The sequence below is a fragment of the Narcine bancroftii genome, chromosome 13, assembly GCF_036971445.1.
Source record: "Narcine bancroftii isolate sNarBan1 chromosome 13, sNarBan1.hap1, whole genome shotgun sequence".
Taxonomy (NCBI): domain Eukaryota; kingdom Metazoa; phylum Chordata; class Chondrichthyes; order Torpediniformes; family Narcinidae; genus Narcine; species Narcine bancroftii.
Window position 1 is genome coordinate 76,523,824 of NC_091481.1, and position 21,221 is coordinate 76,545,044.

At 50.4% G+C, this 21,221-nt stretch overlaps 2 protein-coding genes across 6 annotated transcripts in view; both read left to right on the forward strand.

The window, feature by feature from the left end:
* The window catches only part of LOC138748587 (alpha-soluble NSF attachment protein), a 28,870-nt gene extending 19,456 nt beyond the window's left edge, over positions 1-9,414 (forward strand). For 2 of the 3 annotated variants that reach the window (XM_069909032.1, XM_069909034.1), the window contains 5 exons: positions 46-101; positions 2,692-2,776; positions 5,939-6,043; positions 7,516-7,635; positions 8,428-9,414. In XM_069909032.1, the coding sequence (XP_069765133.1) occupies positions 46-101; positions 2,692-2,776; positions 5,939-6,043; positions 7,516-7,635; positions 8,428-8,529 (468 nt within the window). In that variant the 3' untranslated portion in view covers positions 8,530-9,414. The remainder of the gene's footprint in view (positions 1-45; positions 102-2,691; positions 2,777-5,938; positions 6,044-7,515; positions 7,636-8,427) is intronic. The other variant, XM_069909033.1, reaches the window with a different exon arrangement.
* Positions 9,415-13,118: 3,704 nt separating this feature from the next.
* The window catches only part of kptn (kaptin (actin binding protein)), a 35,203-nt gene continuing 27,100 nt past the window's right edge, over positions 13,119-21,221 (forward strand). For all 3 annotated transcript variants that reach the window (XM_069909678.1, XM_069909677.1, XM_069909679.1), the window contains exons 1-2: positions 13,119-13,409; positions 19,992-20,074. In XM_069909678.1, coding sequence (XP_069765779.1) covers positions 13,178-13,409; positions 19,992-20,074 — 315 coding nt within the window. In that variant the 5' untranslated portion in view covers positions 13,119-13,177. The remainder of the gene's footprint in view (positions 13,410-19,991; positions 20,075-21,221) is intronic.

Genomic DNA, 21,221 nt, shown 5'->3' on the forward strand with positions numbered 1-21,221 from the left:
GTCTGGTCCCATCAAATGCACCCATGGAATAATTTTATTTTTCAGGCGATAGCTCATTATGAACAAGCAGCAGATTATTACAAGGGAGAAGAATCCAACAGGTTGGTAACAGGAGCGCTCTTGCTTTTCTTGTTCAATCTCCAAACGTTGAGAACCACTGATCTGGAACGTACAGGGCTCCAGACTTGAACCCTTCCAGATGACAATATTCTACCAAAGAGGAAATGGATCAGATAATATTTACTTTCTTTCTTTACTTTTTCAATCTTTTTATTATTATTATAATTTATAAACACATACAGTTCAAAGAGATATAAAAAAAATACATAGTGAGTAATGAATTAATACAGAGATATTAAACAATAATATTACAGAATAAAAATATATCATATAAAAAAAATTTTTTTGATCAGTTTAGGGTGTGAACTATCTCTTAAAAAAAAAAGATATAATTAATAACAATATATGAAAAAATAGAAAAAAAAACCCCAAAAAAGAAGAAAAAAAAAAATCTGAATTAAAAAAAAAACCTACAGATATAGCTAAACCACGCCGATCACTCCGATCTCATCTTACAGCCCAATTATCATCCATAATCATAGAAAGAAAACAGAGCCAGATCAACTCACCACAAATGAAAATATTGAATAAATGGTCGCCAGGTTAACTCAAACATAGACAGAGTTTCTAATTTTCTCTAAATTTAAACATAGTATAGTTTGGGTAAACCATTGGAAAACAGTGGGAGGATTTACCTCTTTCCAATTTAATAGTATAGATCTTCTAGTCATACTCTTGCTTTATTCTAGGTTTTGGGGTCTTTTCTGCACATCTCTGGCATTTCTCTCTGGTTTTGCAAATATAAGCACTCGTGTGGTTCTATTTTTGCAATTTGGTGCAAGGAGCTGAGAACAGGTTGTACCTCGAACCTGGTGCTCTGGTCTGGCACATTTTGGATTGGCTGCCATTAGTTTGTGGATCAGTTAGCGCTAATAGGCCAAAATCTGTTAACACTGCAGCCGAGTGTTTTAGCCCTTCATCCAGGGGACCAAGAGGTGCAGAAGATGGTACTAGGGCTAATGAGCATTCCCTTAGGGGCCAATTTGTTTTTCAGCAATGTCCAGGTCCCAGTGTTGCCGGGAAGAGGTACTTAAATACAAATACAGGTTGTGAGTCAAATATCAAAGCAAGTGTAGGTTTTGAGGAATCTGTAGGTTGGCTCGTACTGTCCTCGGATCGGAGTGGAAACCCTATGGAGTGCTCAAGAATGCGTGACCGCCCGCGTCTCGCGTGACCGCCCGCGTCTCGCGTGACCGCCCGCGTCTCGCGTGACCGCCCGCGTCTCGCGTGACCGCCCGCGTCTCGCGTGACCGCCCGCGTCTCGCGTGACCGCCCGCGTCTCGCGTGACCGCCCGCGTCTCGCGTGACCGCCCGCGTCTCGCGTGACCGCCCGCGTCTCGCGTGACCGCCCGCGTCTCGCGTGACCGCCCGCGTCTCGCGTGACCGCCCGCGTCTCGCGTGACCGCCCGCGTCTCGCGTGACCGCCCGCGTCTCGCGTGACCGCCCGCGTCTCGCGTGACCGCCCGCGTCTCGCGTGACCGCCCGCGTCTCGCGTGACCGCCCGCGTCTCGCGTGACCGCCCGCGTCTCGCGTGACCGCCCGCGTCTCGCGTGACCGCCCGCGTCTCGCGTGACCGCCCGCGTCTCGCGTGACCGCCCGCGTCTCGCGTGACCGCCCGCGTCTCGCGTGACCGCCCGCGTCTCGCGTGACCGCCCGCGTCTCGCGTGACCGCCCGCGTCTCGCGTGACCGCCCGCGTCTCGCGTGACCGCCCGCGTCTCGCGTGACCGCCCGCGTCTCGCGTGACCGCCCGCGTCTCGCGTGACCGCCCGCGTCTCGCGTGACCGCCCGCGTCTCGCGTGACCGCCCGCGTCTCGCGTGACCGCCCGCGTCTCGCGTGACCGCCCGCGTCTCGCGTGACCGCCCGCGTCTCGCGTGACCGCCCGCGTCTCGCGTGACCGCCCGCGTCTCGCGTGACCGCCCGCGTCTCGCGTGACCGCCCGCGTCTCGCGTGACCGCCCGCGTCTCGCGTGACCGCCCGCGTCTCGCGTGACCGCCCGCGTCTCGCGTGACCGCCCGCGTCTCGCGTGACCGCCCGCGTCTCGCGTGACCGCCCGCGTCTCGCGTGACCGCCCGCGTCTCGCGTGACCGCCCGCGTCTCGCGTGACCGCCCGCGTCTCGCGTGACCGCCCGCGTCTCGCGTGACCGCCCGCGTCTCGCGTGACCGCCCGCGTCTCGCGTGACCGCCCGCGTCTCGCGTGACCGCCCGCGTCTCGCGTGACCGCCCGCGTCTCGCGTGACCGCCCGCGTCTCGCGTGACCGCCCGCGTCTCGCGTGACCGCCCGCGTCTCGCGTGACCGCCCGCGTCTCGCGTGACCGCCCGCGTCTCGCGTGACCGCCCGCGTCTCGCGTGACCGCCCGCGTCTCGCGTGACCGCCCGCGTCTCGCGTGACCGCCCGCGTCTCGCGTGACCGCCCGCGTCTCGCGTGACCGCCCGCGTCTCGCGTGACCGCCCGCGTCTCGCGTGACCGCCCGCGTCTCGCGTGACCGCCCGCGTCTCGCGTGACCGCCCGCGTCTCGCGTGACCGCCCGCGTCTCGCGTGACCGCCTGCCGACTGTGTTTTATTCTGCAGTTCTGCGAACAAGTGCTTGCTGAAAATTGCAACGTATGCTGCACAGCTGGAACAGTATCCCAAAGCCATTGAAATATACGAACAGGTAAGCATTTGGTTTTATTTGGGGGATTTATTTTTTCCTCTCTCGGCTGTTTAATGTTGGAAGCCAGAACTCACCTAATCTACTGGCAGGTGGTGTTTAGACATACAGCATTGTAACAAGCTCCTCCAGTCCGTGAGCCCATTCCACCCAATTAACCTGGAACTTCAGTATATTTTTAAAAATTTGTTTTATTTTTCACACTATGAACCATATTAACCAAATTACACACAAACATTTCGCTCTTGAATATACACAGTGTCATTTTCTCCACTTTTCCACCCTCCCTTCCCTCCCTCCTTCCCACCCCCCTCCCTATCCACTAAATGTTCAACCTATACAATAAACCCATTAAACAATGTCATCATACAATGAAAATAAACAAGAAAATTGTGTCATCTACTTTTACACTGAGTCAGTTCATTTTGTCTTCTTCTTCTGTCATTTTAGGGGGTGGAGGTCCACGGTAGGACCTCTCTGTTGTGTTCCATGTACGCTTCCCAAATTAGTTAGAATACTGTGACGTTATTTCTTAAATGTTATTTTTTTCCAATGGAATACATTTATTCATTTCCATGTACCATTGCTGTACTCTCAGGCTCTCTTCTGATTTCCAGGTTGACATTATACATTTTTTTGCTACAGCTAAGGCTATCACAATAAATCTTTTTTGCACTTCATCCAGTTTGAGGCCTAATTCTTTACTTCTTATATTACTTAGAAGAAAGATCTCTGGATTTTTTGGTAGGTTGTTTTATGTGATTTTATTTAATACCTGATTTAGATCTTCCCAAAACTTTTCCACTTTCTCACATGCCCAAATTGCATGTACTGTTGTTCCCATTTCCTTCTTACAGCGAAAACATCTGTCTGATACTGTTGGATCCCATTTATTTAACTTTTGGGGCGTGGTGTATAGCCTGTGTAGCCAATTATATTATAGAACTTCAGTATATTTTTTGATTTTTTTTCAGACTCATAAAAATTTTTTTTTTTTTCAACAATGATACAGAGACTATTTTTTATCCCCTCCCTCCTGTACCCTTGTACAAAAAAATATAAATTAAACAAATTCAAAGAAGAAAATATCGTTAAAGTTTGAAAAAAAATCTTTAAGGGAACTTAAAAATCCAAAGAAACCTAAAAGGAAAAGGAACAAAATTCAAGAACCTATTGTCTGCTCCATGAGGCCATTTCACTGATCTCAATCATTCCACGGTTGTTGTAGTCCTTTTATCTAAAAGGAGTATAATTACATCTGTGCACCAATGTGCTGCAGATAGGGTTGCCCCACCCTAACAAATGGGCCATATTTCCTCCTCAAAATGTACGTGATTTTCTCCAGGGGATACAACTCTCCATTTCATCATGTAATATTGAGTTGGGAGTCGGACTTTCACGTGACCACTAAACACTTCCTGGGTACCGACAAAGTGACCTTCACAAACTTGAATTTGGTATTTGGTCAGTTTAAAACTTGCGTCCATAATGTCTCCCTGAAGGTACAATTCTAGATCCTGTGGAAAATCCACCTTTGTCCTCTTTTTCAGAATGTCCCCCAGGTCCTCCCAGAAGGATCTCACCTTTGTACACAGCCAGGTTGAATGGATAAAGGTTCCAATCTCCACACTGCACCTGGAAATTTCTTGCTTGGATTTATGTAATTTTTGTGGTGTGAGGTACAGTTGATGCAGGATACTGTTTAGCACCATCCTGTACCAGGCATTAATAATTGCTGTCGTGCTGTCCAGACACTGGTCTGACCAGCACCACTTGTGGATTGTGCCCAAGTCCGACTCCCACCTTTCAAGCCCAGATGTTTTGAAGGGTGTGAGGAAACCCATGCAGACACCGGGAGATCATACAAACTCCTTACAGACAGTGCCAGATTTGTCCCTGGATTTGTTGCGCTAACTGTTCCACCCCAATCTTGGCGTGACTTGTGTCAGTGAGACCAAAGGTAGCCTGGGAGACTGTTTCATAGAACCGCTGCATGCTCTTGATGGGTCCAAGCTAGAACTCTTGGTGATTCCCGTGCCTCATCCATTGCCAGGTGTGAAGTTGAACATGTTCTATTCTTCCTGGACTGCCTTAAACCCCCATGGCATGAAATCGATTCCTCCAATTTTGGTTAACTTTCACTGTTTCCATATCTTCACCTACTTTTCTCTCTAATTTCCAACCCCCTCCCCCAGAATTGTCTCTCCTACCTTCTGTCCAATAACATTAGCTGTTCCTATTTTCCCTTGACATACTTGACATTTTCAAACTTTTTCTTTCCACTCACATACCACCTTCAGTAATCCCTATGCTGTAGGTGATTAGTAAGGGATTACTGAAGGTGGTATGTGAATGTGGGGGGGGGAGGGGGAGGTTGAGAACCTTTGCTCTGGACCCAATTGCGATTGAAATATTTTGCTTGAGAAAAATTGTCATTGGCCCATTTCCTTTGGAGATCTGAAACCGTGCACATAACGAGTCAATGAGGTACGATTAAAACAGTGGCTTTCAAACTTTTTCTTTCCACTCACAAGTAATCCCTTGCTCATCTCAGAGCACCGATAGCATAGGGAATACTTAGTAGTAAGTGAGTGGAAAGAGAAAATTTGAAAACCACTGCTCTATATCATCCCTTCATACTCAAGTCTTGATAAAGGGTCTTGACCTGAAATGTTTACTGACCACTTATGTCAATGGATGCTGCCTGACCCACTGAGTTCCTCCAGCAGCTCAATGCTTGCCTAAATCTGGTCAAAGAAATCCCGATGGGTAAGAGCTTTGATAACATACAGGGATGTGAGACAGATCCTCTGTCAACTGATGTTGGCTAACCAACTCAGGATGATTTTTATACGTGCGTAAATGCTTGGCTGAGGTAAATGTAGAAAATGCCTTTCTGAAAAAAGTTGTGCATTTGGATAGCACCTGGCAAGAGAGATGTATTGGGTGTTTAATTTTCCTACTCCATTCCCTATTCTTTATTGTTCTAAGTCAATGTCTGTGGATTGTAAGTGCTCACCACTTTCACCAGCTTGTTGCTTTGATCAGTTGTGCAAAGATTGCCACGTTCTCTGATCTTCATTCACATCCTGTCTTTTTGTTTACAATTTATGTATGTTTGGGGCTTAATTCTTTTAAGTGAATTTGTGCTTCTGTGCAACACAGGTAGGCACGAATGCCATGGACAGCCCACTACTCAAGTACAGTGCAAAAGAATACTTCTTCAAAGCTGCTCTTTGCCATTTCTGTGTCGACATGTTGAATGCCAAGGTACTTGAGTGCTGCAAAAAATCTGTCTGCTTGATCAGTTAGCAGCACCGTGGTGTAGATAATACTGGACAACAAATTTTTCCTAAAGTTTTGCTTCCGTGGGGAGGGGGTGGGGGAGAAATTGGGGCTTATGATAGGGAACTTCAAGCTGTATCGTGTAGGAAGTTGGAGAAACATTAAATTAACTTTTATTGAATTTAGCACTGAAAATGCCATTGGCTTCGGAGTACCCCTGAGCCAAGCTCTCAGGTTGACTGCACATATTGCAGAACAAATGTGAGCAGCCCAGGGTTTGTCTTTGTCAGCAATTTTGCAACTGAAGTAGAGATCATAGGCTTTCTTAATAAGTGTAGTCATGCTGTGTCTTTGAGCCTTAGGCTGTACTCACCACAAATGTAACAGAATGTAGAGCAGCTGTTGTGACATTGACGAGACATTTCTGCTGTATTGAATCTTCCTGAAGACAATAAATGCTGTTGTTCAGTACACTCACTCTGCTATTACCTGAATAACATGCATTCAATCTATATCAATGTAATGCACATCATGTGTATATGTGAGCTGCTTTAATAGCTTGCCTGCATCTATGCTAAGCATGCCCAGGTGTAAGACAACATTTGCATAGCACCTGCACTAAGTGCACGCTCAGACTTGCTTGGACTGACCAAAAAAATATTGCTTGTAGGCAATATACTAATATGACAGGAAATCACAAATCATACAGTTTTAAAAATGAAATTCTTTGTTGTCCAGTGTAATTGAACTGTTGCCTCGCAGATCCAGCAACCCCCAGGCTTCAGTCCTGGTGCTGTGTGTGGTGACTCAGTTACCTCCCTTGACCTTAAGTTACCACTGTGAGCTGCCTCTAATAGGAGATTGGTGGAATCCGGATAGAGTTGATGGGAACGTGAGGGCAATTAGCTGTGAATTGGAGTAGACGGGTACTTGATGGTCGTAGTAACAACACAGAACCAGAGAAGCTCAGTTGTTAAAGGTTTAAAAAAAAATACACAATTGAGATTTTGGGCCTGAGCCTTTTGTCAAAGGTGCTTGTTGGTCGGTGGGAAGCGCAGCACATGATGCTGATTTTGCAAACGTGCAATGTGCTGCGTCTCCTGGGATTTTTAATGAGATTTGGACAGAATCTCAAATCATACGACGTGGGCAAGGCCGGGATTTGAAGATTACTGAGCCAGTAGTTGTTACAATGCAAGAAAATCGCAATGAGCACAAACTTCTTCCCCCTCACTTATGGGTATTCCTCCCACCGGACAGAAGCCTCGCATCAACGTGACCACTGAAGAATGGTCAGTTACTGAATTTGTTTCCTTCCCCTCCCTCATTTGGAGAGTTCCAAAGGTTTGACTTCACCTGGAGGAACACCCATTCACTTTAGTGACTTTTGGAACTGCTTTTGAGTTTTTTTTTAATCTACGAAGAATTTTCATCCAGGTGTTTCTCTTATTCTCCAGTTGGCACTAAGCAAGTATGAGGAAATGTTCCCAGCCTTTTCAGATTCTAGAGAGTGTAAACTGGTCAAGAAACTCCTGGAAGCTTTCGAAGATCAGAACATTGACAGTTATACTAATGCTGTAAGTATTTGAGATTGGAAGCAAATCGAATCTCGTATTTCTTTTACACCAAGTGACTTTCACAGATCTGAAAATCGTCCAGAGTTGTATTAAACACAGTGCACAAATACGATATCTTGATTGCTGTAGTTCCCCAGTTGCATAAAATATGAAAAATGTATCATCAAGCAGCATCTGTGGAAAAAGAGAATGTTTTGGGTTGTGAACCGGTCAAGTGTTTCTGCAGTTTTCCCAACAATTTTGATACATTGGATGACATTGAAATAGGAACAAACTAGTTTGGTTAAGGTGGTGGGTGAGGATTCCTTCAGAAATATCTTGAGGTTGGGATCATTTCTGCGTACCCCAAAACCTCTATCCACTCTCCATACACATTTGGACAATTGGTAAAAGCAGTGCTCTCGAAGGAGCTCTTGCGAGTCTCACAGTTGATGTAAGCATATGATTTAGAAGTGGTTATTTTAACCTGACAATTTGGCGTTAACTGTGTGGAAAATATTCATCAAGGTTAGGAATAACTTGCACTCAAAACAACAGATTTTTTTTTTAAATTTTAATTTTTTATTTTTCACACCATAAATCACATTAACCATGGTACACACTTTTTCCTTTTCACACATATACAGTGCCATTTTCTCCTCCCTCCTCCCATCCCACCCTCCCTAAAACAACAGATTTAATGTCCCGTTGGGGGGAAAAGTGCCATCTCTGACACCGTTCATCGGTACGTCGGTAGCCTTGGTTCACGACGAGAGGTTCGATTTGAAGCCGACTGTTTTTTTTTCCTTGCAGGTGAAGGAGTACGATTCCATCTCGCGGTTGGACCAGTGGTTGACAACAATGTTACTGCGAATCAAGAAGACCATTCAGGCAGAAGAGAGTGATTTGCGTTAAGGCCGAACTGCTCGTGTGTTGATGGCAATCTCATTGATTAAAATTCAACTGATTCTGGAAGGCGGTGTGGGTGGGGGGGAGGGGGGGGGGGGGAGAATGAAAATGGATGTTTTTTGATTTTTTTAAAAATCTGCAAATTGGAAAAAGTGAAGAAACATTCTATAATTGAAAGTGTTTGAGTTGAAGATTTTCTGTTTGCAGATTGGACTGTAATAAGCTGTAATTTTCAAAACAAATCTGCAAACCATAAATTTCCCCCAACCGTCTGCTTTTCCATGCAGGAGCTCTATGTATAAATGCATTTTGCCCATTATATTTATGGCATTAACTTGGTATAACTGTAGCTCTTTAAAATAATCCAGGAAATAGCATGAAGATTGGAAGAGAGTGCCTTGTGATTGTCTCGTTGCTCTGCTGTGTTTTTTTCCTGCATCTTGCTAGTTGACCTGCTATATTAGCTATCCAGCAGTCCCTGCTGAGGGGCCAGATCATCGATCTTGGGAATGGTGTCCTCTGCAGTTGAAAAGCAGGCCGTACTATCTTGAGCTTGCCTGCAATTCCTCCTGCGATCAGTGAAGCAAGAAAATTAAGCTGATAATTTCGTTAGGAGGGCGGGCTGGAAATCAGAAAAAGGATTTTGTTTATACTACCAGTAAAATGTTTTCACCCAAATTCTCCTGTTGTTTGCAACATGGTGCAGCAGTTGTACAGTGATGGATTCACAAAAGCACTTGTTACTGATACATGGACGTGCACACTGTCGTTCATACAGGACAGCTTTGAGGATGATTGTTTCTGTGTGTGGTTACAAGCTGAATTAGTTGCACCTGTGTATAAATGCACAAACCTGATCATTTTTAGATCTGAATAAATAATAGAAGTATCTTTGTGCAATTTTGGGGCTGTTTATTTTCCTCACTAAAGTGGGCATCACTGCAATGCCTGTTATTAAAATCAAACCTGTAGAGGATGGACCAGGCATCTATTGAAAATATCACTGAGTAACAGATCTTCAAATTTTGTTTCAGATTTATTGTCAGATTACGTAGATGACATCACATACAACCCTGAGATTCTTTTTTCCTTCAGGCGAGGCAGAATTACCACTAGTTGGTCATGCATTTAAAAAAAACTACTCAATGTGCACATGTAAACAAATTGACAGTGCAATACAGAGAGAAAAAGAAATCGACAGTGAAAAAAGTACGAGTCCTTAAACGAGCCCCTGATTGAGTTTGTCGTTGAGGAGTCTGATGGTAGAGGGGGAGCCGCTGTTCCTGAACCTGGTGGGTGTGAATCTTGTGACACCGATACCTCTTTCCTGATGGCAGCAGCGAGAACAGAGCGTGTGCTGGGTGGTGCGGATCCTTGATGTTCCGCACTCCCACGGCAGCGTTCCCTGTAGATGTTCTCAATGGTGGGGAGGGTGTCCACTACTTTTGGGGGTATTGATGTTCCCATACCAGACTGTGATGCAGCCGTTCAGCACACTTTCCACCACACATCTAGAAATTTGTCAACGTTTCCAAAGGTGGACAAAAGCAGCTTCTTCTCCGTCATCAGATTTCAGAATGGACAATGAACCACAGACACTGCCTCACTTTTTCTTTTCTTTTTCACTAATATATTTATTTTTAAAAATGTAATTTATCAATTTTGCACCTGTAATGTTGCCACAAAACAATTTTTGTAAAACATGTTCATGACCATAAATTCTGATTCAGTGAACACCACACCTTCATAAAGATGTATTTGCCTTTGAGTGAATGCATTTTATCCTTGCTGAAGTGATATGTGGATGTTAAGTTCCAAATTGAGGGGCGATTACACAAATTAATAATACTTTCCTATTGGCTTGTGCAAAACCAACAAAAAATGGGACGTTTTAACTCAATATAGATCAACTAGAGAAAATGATTGGATTCTTTTTGTCAGTAGATGTTAGGTTTGCATTGCCAATAATAAAGTAAGCCTTTTTACTAATCCAACAGTTACTACATGGTTAGCACAGCACTATTACACAGTGCCAGCGACCTGGGTTCAAATCCAGCACTGTCTGTAAGGAGTTTGTATGTTCTCCCCGTGTCTGCATAGGTTTCCTCTGGGTGCTCCGGTTTCCTCCCACCCTTCAAAATGTAATGGGGTTGTAGGTTAATTGGAGAATTTGGGCATGGGCTGGAAGGGCCTGCCTAAATTTAATATGTAGCACGTCTTGCCAAAAACTAAAGAGAGGACATAGCCAATCATATAATGTACCTTCCTCAGTTATGCATTTTTCACATTTAGAGGAAATATTAGGATAAAATTTTGCTAACTGAACCTTGGAAAAATGTGCTCAATTGACTAAATTAAATGAATGCGTAGCACAAAGAGAAGATGAGTGAACATGTTTCAAAATAGAATCCTGTGTAGTTTCGGCAAACGGTTGTTGAATGCTCCCATAACTTAATACCACTCAGGGAATTATCCCTAGATCTTGAGAGCAGTTCATAAAGGGCAGGAACCAATCCTTTATGATTAAGTTTAAAATTATATACTTCCCAAATAAGGTTAAAAATCTAAATTTTGTGAAAGCCTCAACGTTACATAATTTAAGAAACTCCTGTAAATGACAAATTTTAAATTCAAAAGAAGCCAAGTTTTGGTCAATATTCAGATCTGGAAAAGAATGGATACCCAAGTTTAGCCATAGAGTATAACTGATATCTTGGACTGAAAGTAGAAAAAAAGGAATTACATATTTTGCACTTCATCATTAATTCTTAATATTAAATTGACTCTAGCCCTTTCATTGCGATTTATGGATTGAGTGGACCAATGGATTTAATACTGACTTTTTTTTACAATCCAATGCATCCCTCATTGCTGGAAGGGCCATTTTGGTGAGATGCAGTCATACTTAATGGTTGTAGGAGGTGATGCCATGTCTTTTGGGTTTAAAAAAAAGATAGATGTTCTACTATTTAACTTTCTGTTCTTTGGGGTCCTTTCCTCAATTATTTTCAAAACTCTGCTATTTTTTATGACCCTATGATTATTGTTATTAGTATTCCTTAACTTGGGTTGCAACCCTCATACGGTGGGGTTTGATTACAAGTTTAGGAATTTTAAAAAAAAACCTTTTTTCCATTTTATAGCGGGTTCATATGTATCTTGTTTATCGTTACTTGTAACGACATTACTAATGTATCTATGTTTTTTGCATATATTAAAACCAATAAAAGGATTGAAAAATATAGAGCCCACCAGCTCAATCACCTGGTTTATAAATAGTTGACACACTAGTGCAGTGTTGAGTGTGCTACACTCTCTGAAGGGTGCAGGGACCACATTTGGTGCTGATAGCTGCGCCTCAATAAGGTGGGCATGGTGAGCATCACTGGACCTCACTCATCTCCTAATCTCTCACTTGCAAGATCCTCGTGCCACACCCTGGAAACCGCTTCAGCTAGCGGGTGAAAACAAGTGAGGGGGGTGGTCATCCCAACAGTGGAGCAGGTGGAAGAGGAGACATCTCCCAAAGGTGGATGAGGATGCCCAACAATGGGAAGGGAGGCTCACGAGCACACCACAAGAACTGCCGTGGACCCCCAACACTCAGGGCTCATCTACCTAGCATGTGAAGCCTCGACTCGATAGACTGTGGGGAAGAAATCATCGCTGGTTCAACGGGCAGAAAGGCGATTCTCAGCAATGTGTTGTGGAGTGCTGAGGGCACAGTGAGACGCACACACAGAATACTGCCAGCCATCCACTGCATCCTGACCTGTCTCCAGCCATCTCAACTATGTTTTGCCACTGGGTCCAGATAGGCTGGGTGTAATGGTATGGATTGTATGTACACATTGGCTGCCCCCTGATGACACTCTCCCCTGAACTCCTACCTTGTGGCCTAAGCCATAAAGGTCGAGACATCGCTCCCTTCCCTAGGTTGGATCCGGGCCAGCTCAAGTCTGATGTACAATAAAACCTATCGTTCCCCTCAGTCTTTGTAACTATTGGGGCAACTGGTAGTGCCCAACACCGAGGCAAGAGAGTGAGGCTGACGACCTGCGCAAATCACTTTAATCCAAGTCAAGACCCAACCCACTCTCTGAAATGCCACATTTCAAGTGTGATTGTGTTGCCTACATTGTAAGGAGCTGAGTGGTGCTATGAAATACAGAGCTGCTTCAGCCACCCAATCTATTTTCCAACTAGGACCAACTAATTCTCTCCTCTTATCCAATTAACACCTTTTGTCTGTTGGTCTGCTCTCCTCCCCCCCTCCCATTCTTCCCCCTCTCTTCCCAGTCTTTAATTCAGACCCTTGTCTGTTTTTTTTTTGCTTATACCTTGAACAAGGGCTCAGGTCCGAAATGTTGGCGATATATCTTTCCCTCCCGTGGACACTGTGATTCCGACTGAGTTCCTCCAGCATTGACTGTGAGCTTACCATGTGCAAACTCGGGTTTGCAACGCCGCCATCTTTATGAGGGGCAAGCACATGTCATTTTAAAGCGACTTGTCTCACAGCGATTGGACAGGACGCCATCTTTATGAGGGACGGACTGGGCGTGGTGACCTCATATTGAGGCGTCGCCTAGCAGTTGAGGCCCTTGGTCCAAGTCGGCCGCGGTGTTGCCCGATCTCCGAGAGGGTTCTTGCGATGGAAGGGCCGCCGAGGAACCTCTACGGCTCCTGCCCCTTCGTGGAGGACAGTTTCAGCCGCCTCTCCTCGCAGAGCAACATCTACGGCCTGAGTGCCGTCCCCAAGCCCCAGGGCGGGTGCGATCTGCTGACCGCCACCCTTAAAGGGAAGGTTATCTGCTTCAGATATCAGACCCTCCGACAGAAAATCCGGCCTGTGGCCAAGGAGGTGCAGTTCACCTACATCCCAGGTAATGGTCCAGCTCCCCGCCTTCTGCCTGTAGGGCGCGCCCGGTAAGGCTGTGCACCAGTGGGTTCCCAACCCCCCACTCCATTGGGTTCCCAACCCCCCACTCCATTGGGTTCCCAACCCCCCACTCCATTGGGTTCCCAACCCCCCACTCCATTGGGTTCCCAACCCCCCACTCCATTGGGTTCCCAACCCCCCACTCCATTGGGTTCCCAACCCCCCCCTCCATTGGGTTCCCAACCCCCCACTCCATTGGGTTCCCAACCCCCCACTCCATTGGGTTCCCAACCCCCCCCTCCATTGGGTTCCCAACCCCCCCTCCATTGGGTTCCCAACCCCCCCCTCCATTGGGTTCCCAACCCCCTCCTCCATTGGGTTCCCAACCCCCTCCTCCATTGGGTTCCCAACCCCCCCTCCATTGGGTTCCCAACCCCCTCCTCCATTGGGTTCCCAACCCCCCCCTCCATTGGGTTCCCAACCCCCCACTCCATTGGGTTCCCAACCCCCCACTCCATTGGGTTCCCAACCCCCCACTCCATTGGGTTCCCAACCCCCCACTCCATTGGGTTCCCAACCCCCCACTCCATTGGGTTCCCAACCCCCCACTCCATTGGGTTCCCAACCCCCCACTCCATTGGGTTCCCAACCCCCCACTCCATTGGGTTCCCAACCCCCCACTCCATTGGGTTCCCAACCCCCCACTCCATTGGGTTCCCAACCCCCCACTCCATTGGGTTCCCAACCCCCCACTCCATTGGGTTCCCAACCCCCCACTCCATTGGGTTCCCAACCCCCCACTCCATTGGGTTCCCAACCCCCCACTCCATTGGGTTCCCAACCCCCCACTCCATTGGGTTCCCAACCCCCCACTCCATTGGGTTCCCAACCCCCCACTCCATTGGGTTCCCAACCCCCCACTCCATTGGGTTCCCAACCCCCCACTCCATTGGGTTCCCAACCCCCCACTCCATTGGGTTCCCAACCCCCCACTCCATTGGGTTCCCAACCCCCCACTCCATTGGGTTCCCAACCCCCCACTCCATTGGGTTCCCAACCCCCCACTCCATTGGGTTCCCAACCCCCCACTCCATTGGGATCCCAACCCCCCACACCATTGGGTTCCCAACCCCCCCCTCCATTGGGTTCCCAACCCCCCCCTCCATTGGGTTCCCAACCCCCCCCTCCATTGGGTTCCCAACCCCCCCCTCCATTGGGTTCCCAACCCCCCCCTCCATTGGGTTCCCAACCCCCCCCTCCATTGGGTTCCCAACCCCCCCCTCCATTGGGTTCCCAACCCCCCCCTCCATTGGGTTCCCAACCCCCCCCTCCATTGGGTTCCCAACCCCCCCCCTCCATTGGGTTCCCAACCCCCCCCCTCCATTGGGTTCCCAACCCCCCCCTCCATTGGGTTCCCAACCCCCCCCTCCATTGGGTTCCCAACCCCCCCTCCATTGGGTTCCCAACCCCCCCCTCCATTGGGTTCCCAACCCCCCCCTCCATTGGGTTCCCAACCCCCCCCTCCATTGGGTTCCCAACCCCCCCCTCCATTGGGTTCCCAACCCCCCCCTCCATTGGGTTCCCAACCCCCCCCTCCATTGGGTTCCCAACCCCCCCCTCCATTGGGTTCCCAACCCCCCCCTCCATTGGGTTCCCAACCCCCCCCTCCATTGGGTTCCCAACCCCCCCCTCCATTGGGTTCCCAACCCCCCCCTCCATTGGGTTCCCAACCCCCCCCTCCATTGGGTTCCCAACCCCCCCCTCCATTGGGTTCCCAACCCCCCCCTCCATTGGGTTCCCAACCCCCCCCTCCATTGGGTTCCCAACCCCCCCCTCCATTGGGTTCCCAACCCCCCCCTCCATTGGGTTCCCAACCCCCCCCTCCATTGGGTTCCCAACCCCCCCCTCCATTGGGTTCCCAACCCCCCCCTCCATTGGGTTCCCAACCCCCCCCTCCATTGGGTTCCCAACCCCCCCCTCCATTGGGTTCCCAACCCCCCCCTCCATTGGGTTCCCAACCCCCCCCTCCATTGGGTTCCCAACCCCCCCCTCCATTGGGTTCCCAACCCCCCCCTCCATTGGGTTCCCAACCCCCCCCTCCATTGGGTTCCCAACCCCCCCCTCCATTGGGTTCCCAACCCCCCCCTCCATTGGGTTCCCAACCCCCCCCTCCATTGGGTTCCCAACCCCCCCCTCCATTGGGTTCCCAACCCCCCCCTCCATTGGGTTCCCAACCCCCCCCTCCATTGGGTTCCCAACCCCCCCCTCCATTGGGTTCCCAACCCCCCCCCTCCATTGGGTTCCCAACCCCCCCCTCCATTGGGTTCCCAACCCCCCCCTCCATTGGGTTCCCAACCCCCCCCCTCCATTGGGTTCCCAACCCCCCCCTCCATTGGGTTCCCAACCCCCCCCTCCATTGGGTTCCCAACCCCCCCCTCCATTGGGTTCCCAACCCCCCCCTCCATTGGGTTCCCAACCCCCCCCTCCATTGGGTTCCCAACCCCCCCCTCCATTGGGTTCCCAACCCCCCCCCTCCATTGGGTTCCCAACCCCCCCCTCCATTGGGTTCCCAACCCCCCCCTCCATTGGGTTCCCAACCCCCCCCTCCATTGGGTTCCCAACCCCCCCCTCCATTGGGTTCCCACCCCCCCCCTCCATTGGGTTCCCAACCCCCCCCCTCCATTGGGTTCCCAACCCCCCCCCTCCATTGGGTTCCCAACCCCCCCCTCCATTGGGTTCCCAACCCCCCCCTCCATTGGGTTCCCAACCCCCCCCTCCATTGGGTTCCCAACCCCCCCCTCCATTGGGTTCCCAACCCCCCCCTCCATTGGGTTCCCAACCCCCCCCTCCATTGGGTTCCCAACCCCCCCCTCCATTGGGTTCCCAACCCCCCCCTCCATTGGGTTCCCAACCCCCCCCTCCATTGGGTTCCCAACCCCCCCCTCCATTGGGTTCCCAACCCCCCCCTCCATTGGGTTCCCCAACCCCCCCCCTCCATTGGGTTCCCAACCCCCCCCTCCATTGGGTTCCCAACCCCCCCCCTCCATTGGGTTCCCAACCCCCCCCTCCATTGGGTTCCCCAACCCCCCCCTCCATTGGGTTCCCAACCCCCCCCTCCATTGGGTTCCCAACCCCCCCCTCCATTGGGTTCCCAACCCCCCCCTCCATTGGTTCCCAACCCCCCCCTCCATTGGGTTCCCAACCCCCCCCTCCATTGGGTTCCCAACCCCCCCCTCCATTGGGTTCCCAACCCCCCCTCCATTGGGTTCCCAACCCCCCCCTCCATTGGGTTCCCAACCCCCCCCTCCATTGGGTTCCCAACCCCCCCCTCCATTGGGTTCCCAACCCCCCCCCTCCATTGGGTTCCCAACCCCCCCCTCCATTGGGTTCCCAACCCCCCCCTCCATTGGGTTCCCAACCCCCCCCTCCATTGGGTTCCCAACCCCCCCCTCCATTGGGTTCCCAACCCCCCCCTCCATTGGGTTCCCAACCCCCCCCTCCATTGGGTTCCCAACCCCTTCCCAACCCCCCCCTCCATTGGGTTCCCAACCCCCCCCTCCATTGGGTTCCCAACCCCCCCCTCCATTGGGTTCCCAACCCCCCCCTCCATTGGGTTCCCAACCCCCCCCTCCATTGGGTTCCCAACCCCCCCCCTCCATTGGGTTCCCAACCCCCCCCTCCATTGGGTTCCCAACCCCCCCCTCCATTGGGTTCCCAACCCCCCCCTCCATTGGGTTCCCAACCCCCCCCTCCATTGGGTTCCCAACCCCCCCCTCCATTGGGTTCCCAACCCCCCCCTCCATTGGGTTCCCAACCCCCCCCTCCATTGGGTTCCCAACCCCCCCCTCCATTGGGTTCCCAACCCCCCCCTCCATTGGGTTCCCAACCCCCCCCTCCATTGGGTTCCCAACCCCCCCCTCCATTGGGTTCCCAACCCCCCCCTCCATTGGGTTCCCAACCCCCCCCTCCATTGGGTTCCCAACCCCCCCCTCCATTGGGTTCCCAACCCCCCCCTCCATTGGGTTCCCAACCCCCCCCTCCATTGGGTTCCCAACCCCCCCCTCCATTGGGTTCCCAACCCCCCCCTCCATTGGGTTCCCAACCCCCCCCTCCATTGGGTTCCCAACCCCCCCCTCCATTGGGTTCCCAACCCCCCCCTCCATTGGGTTCACAACCCCCCCCTCCATTGGGTTCCCAACCCCCCCCTCCATTGGGTTCCCAACCCCCCCCTCCATTGGGTTCCCAACCCCCCCCTCCATTGGGTTCCCAACCCCCCCCTCCATTGGGTTCCCAACCCCCCCCCTCCATTGGGTTCCCAACCCCCCCCTCCATTGGGTTCCCAACCCCCCCCTCCATTGGGTTCCCAACCCCCCCCCCTCCATTGGGTTCCCAACCCCCCCCTCCATTGGGTTCCCAACCCCCCCCTCCATTGGGTTCCCAACCCCCCCCTCCATTGGGTTCCCAACCCCCCCCTCCATTGGGTTCCCAACCCCCCCCTCCATTGGGTTCCCAACCCCCCCCTCCATTGGGTTCCCAACCCCCCCCTCCATTGGGTTCCCAACCCCCCCCTCCATTGGGTTCCCAACCCCCCCCTCCATTGGGTTCCCAACCCCCCCCTCCATTGGGTTCCCAACCCCCCCCTCCATTGGGTTCCCAACCCCCCCCTCCATTGGGTTCCCAACCCCCCCCTCCATTGGGTTCCCAACCCCCCCCCCCCGTGGATTCCCAACCCCCCCCCCCCGTGGATTCCCAACCCCCCCCCCCCGTGGATTCCCAACCCCCCCCCCCCGTGGATTCCCAACCCCCCCCCGTGGATTCCCAACCCCCCCCGTGGATTCCCAACCCCCCCCCGTGGATTCCCAACCCCCCCCCCGTGGATTCCCAACCCCCCCCCCGTGGATTCCCAACCCCCCCCCCCGTGGTTTCCCAACCCCCCCCCCCGTGGATTCCCAACCCCCCCCCCGTGGATTCCCAACCCCCCCCCCCGTGGATTCCCAACCCCCCCCCCCCGTGGATTCCCAACCCCCCCCCCGTGGATTCCCAACCCCCCCCCCGTGGATTCCCAACCCCCCCCCCGTGGATTCCCAACCCCCCCCCCCCGTGGATTCCCAACCCCCCCCCCCCCGTGGATTCCCAACCCCCCCCCCCCCGTGGATTCCCAACCCCCCCCCCCCGTGGATTCCCAACCCCCCCCCCCCCCGTGGATTCCCAACCCCCCCCCCCGTGGATTCCCAACCCCCCCCCCCCGTGGATTCCCAACCCCCCCCCCCCCGTGGATTCCCAACCCCCCCCCCCCCGTGGATTCCCAACCCCCCCCCCCCCCGTGGATTCCCAACCCCCCCCCCCCCGTGGATTCCCAATGATCCTTGGCCAGGCCCAGTCACTGGGCCAACAGTTGACCTGTTTAGATTGAGTGTTCAATTGCTGCAGTTTTTCATCGACGTACAACATTTCAGAAGTCAAGCTGGTAGTTGTTCAAAATGGCAGTGACATCTCGTGTTCAAACTCAGGTGTGCTTTGCACATTCAGTGCAATTTATCGGTAGAGATATTAAAATCGTGCTTCGGTCAGGGTGCAAAAAGGTGCAATAACAAACCACAAAATCCAAAACTCAGTCTTTATTGAGTCAGGGCAGTGGGAATGAGGGGTACCAGTGGTGGGTAGACAGAGTCACCTCACTAGTACTGTTTGAACCTTATTCACACAGTCACGGGGTACAATATTTCAAATTGGATAACATTTCTTTGAAGGTATTGCTACAGCTTATGTTTTACATTTTGCATATCCTCTTCCTAAAGTCAGGGAAATGATTGTTGGTCATTTAATTTCATGTATCAGTTATAATTAAGAACATCCTTTTAGTATACAAAAGTCTGGAAGGGTTACTCACAGTACACATTTATCCATCTATTCTCTGTCTGCCCAACTTCTGGTTTCCAATTTACACGTGGAATCAGTGGTGACCAAAACTTCAGCACTGAAACAAAGCCATTCAGGGACTGAGTGGTTTTGGACGCTTATTGCAGCCTTTAGATCACGTCTAATACGTAGTGGTCAGTTAGCACTATTGTGTTAAAGAGATCAGGCAGGCATTAGGAAATGGCTCAGTAGAAGAAGGGAGGATTGATTACTATCTGGAATGTCCTTGCTCTCTCTCTCTCTCTCTCTCTCTCTCTCTCTCTTCTTCCCCCCCCACCCCCCTCCTCACTTTACTGGCAAAGTCTATGTGATGGTTTCTTCATCATAATGCCCATAACTAGATATTCAATAGCTAATATTGAACAGAGACTTTGTTCTAATGGCTATATTTCCAATTTATTTTTAAAATGCACCCCCGGGCTGTTTAAAACAGACATCGGGCCACAGTTTGGCCACCCTGCCCTCCCAGATTGAGAGCAGTAGAAGGACATCTCCAACGCTGGGGGAACAAGTGTGTGAGGCAGCCAAAACATGTGGGCTGGATGGCGAAAAGCTCGAGTGAGTGGTTGGAGGTGGTGTTGCATGCAGTGCTTTTCTGAGAGGTTGTATTTTTTTCTGCTTTTCCCCCTGCCACCCCCCCCCCCCCCCCAAACCCTTTACCCTGCAGTTGATGCAGAGATTGTGTCCATCGATGCTTTCAACAAGTCACCGCCAAAGAGAGGTCTGGTTGTTGGAATAACCTTTATAAAGGTGAGGTCACTTGTATGAGTTAAAGAATACTAGAAATGCATCGTTTTCTCTTGCTCTTTCTTCATTCAAGTCAATTCTCTGGTCCTCAGTACAAAACGCACAACCAGACATAGCACACATACAGATAAATAATCATATACAGGACAAGTATTCATATATACAAATAAATAAATATTGCCTCGTGACTATGAGTCTCAGATGGTTAGTGTGAGCAGTTCCTTGGCCGTTCATAGATTTTGCTCTGGCAAGCCTGCAGGAACTATTGAGGGACTGCCACAGTGTCATGTAACGGATGAAACCCTGGCTCCATCCCTTGTTGATATCCATTTAAGGTCACTATTTTCAAACAGCAGAGAAGTTCTACCCCAAGCAAGGTTTAAGAGGGACATGAGGGGCAAATTTGAGGGTGGTCCAAGCCTGGCACAAGCTGCCAGTCGAGGCTAGAGAAGCCTGTAAAGACATTGGTGAGGTCAAATTTGGAGTAGTGTGTGCAGGTTTGGTCACCTAACTACAAGAAAGATATCAATAAGATGGCAGAGAAGATTTACTAGGATGTTGCCCGGACTTCAGGAACTGAGTTACAGGGTACAGAGTTAAAGGTTAAACAGGTTAGGACTTTATTCCCTGGATCGTAGAAGAATAAGGGGAGATTTGATAGAGGTATTTAAAATTATGAGGCAGATAGACAAGTAAATGTAGGTCCCACTGAAGGTGGGAGAGATTCAAGCCAGATGGCATGGATTAAGTGAAAGGGAAGAGTTGGGGAACGTGAGGGGAACTTCTTCACACAGAGAGTGGTGGGAGTGTGGAACGAGCTGCCAGCTGAGGTGGTGAATGCAGCCTCAATTTTCACATTTAAGAAGAATATATGGATAGGAGAGGAATGGAGGACCATGGACTAGGTGCAGGTCAGTGGGACTGGGCAAAAAGGAAAATGATTTGGGACAGACTGGAAGGGCAGAAGGGACCTGTTTCTGTGCTGTAATGTTCTATGGTTCTAAGCGACTACTATTAAGCTGTTTTAAAAAAAAAAAAATCAATTGGAAATAGTGACCTTAAATGGATATCAACAAGGGATGGAGCCAGGGTTTCATCCGTTACATGAATAAGAAGGAGTGAATGCAGGCAAATGGGCATGACCCTGAAA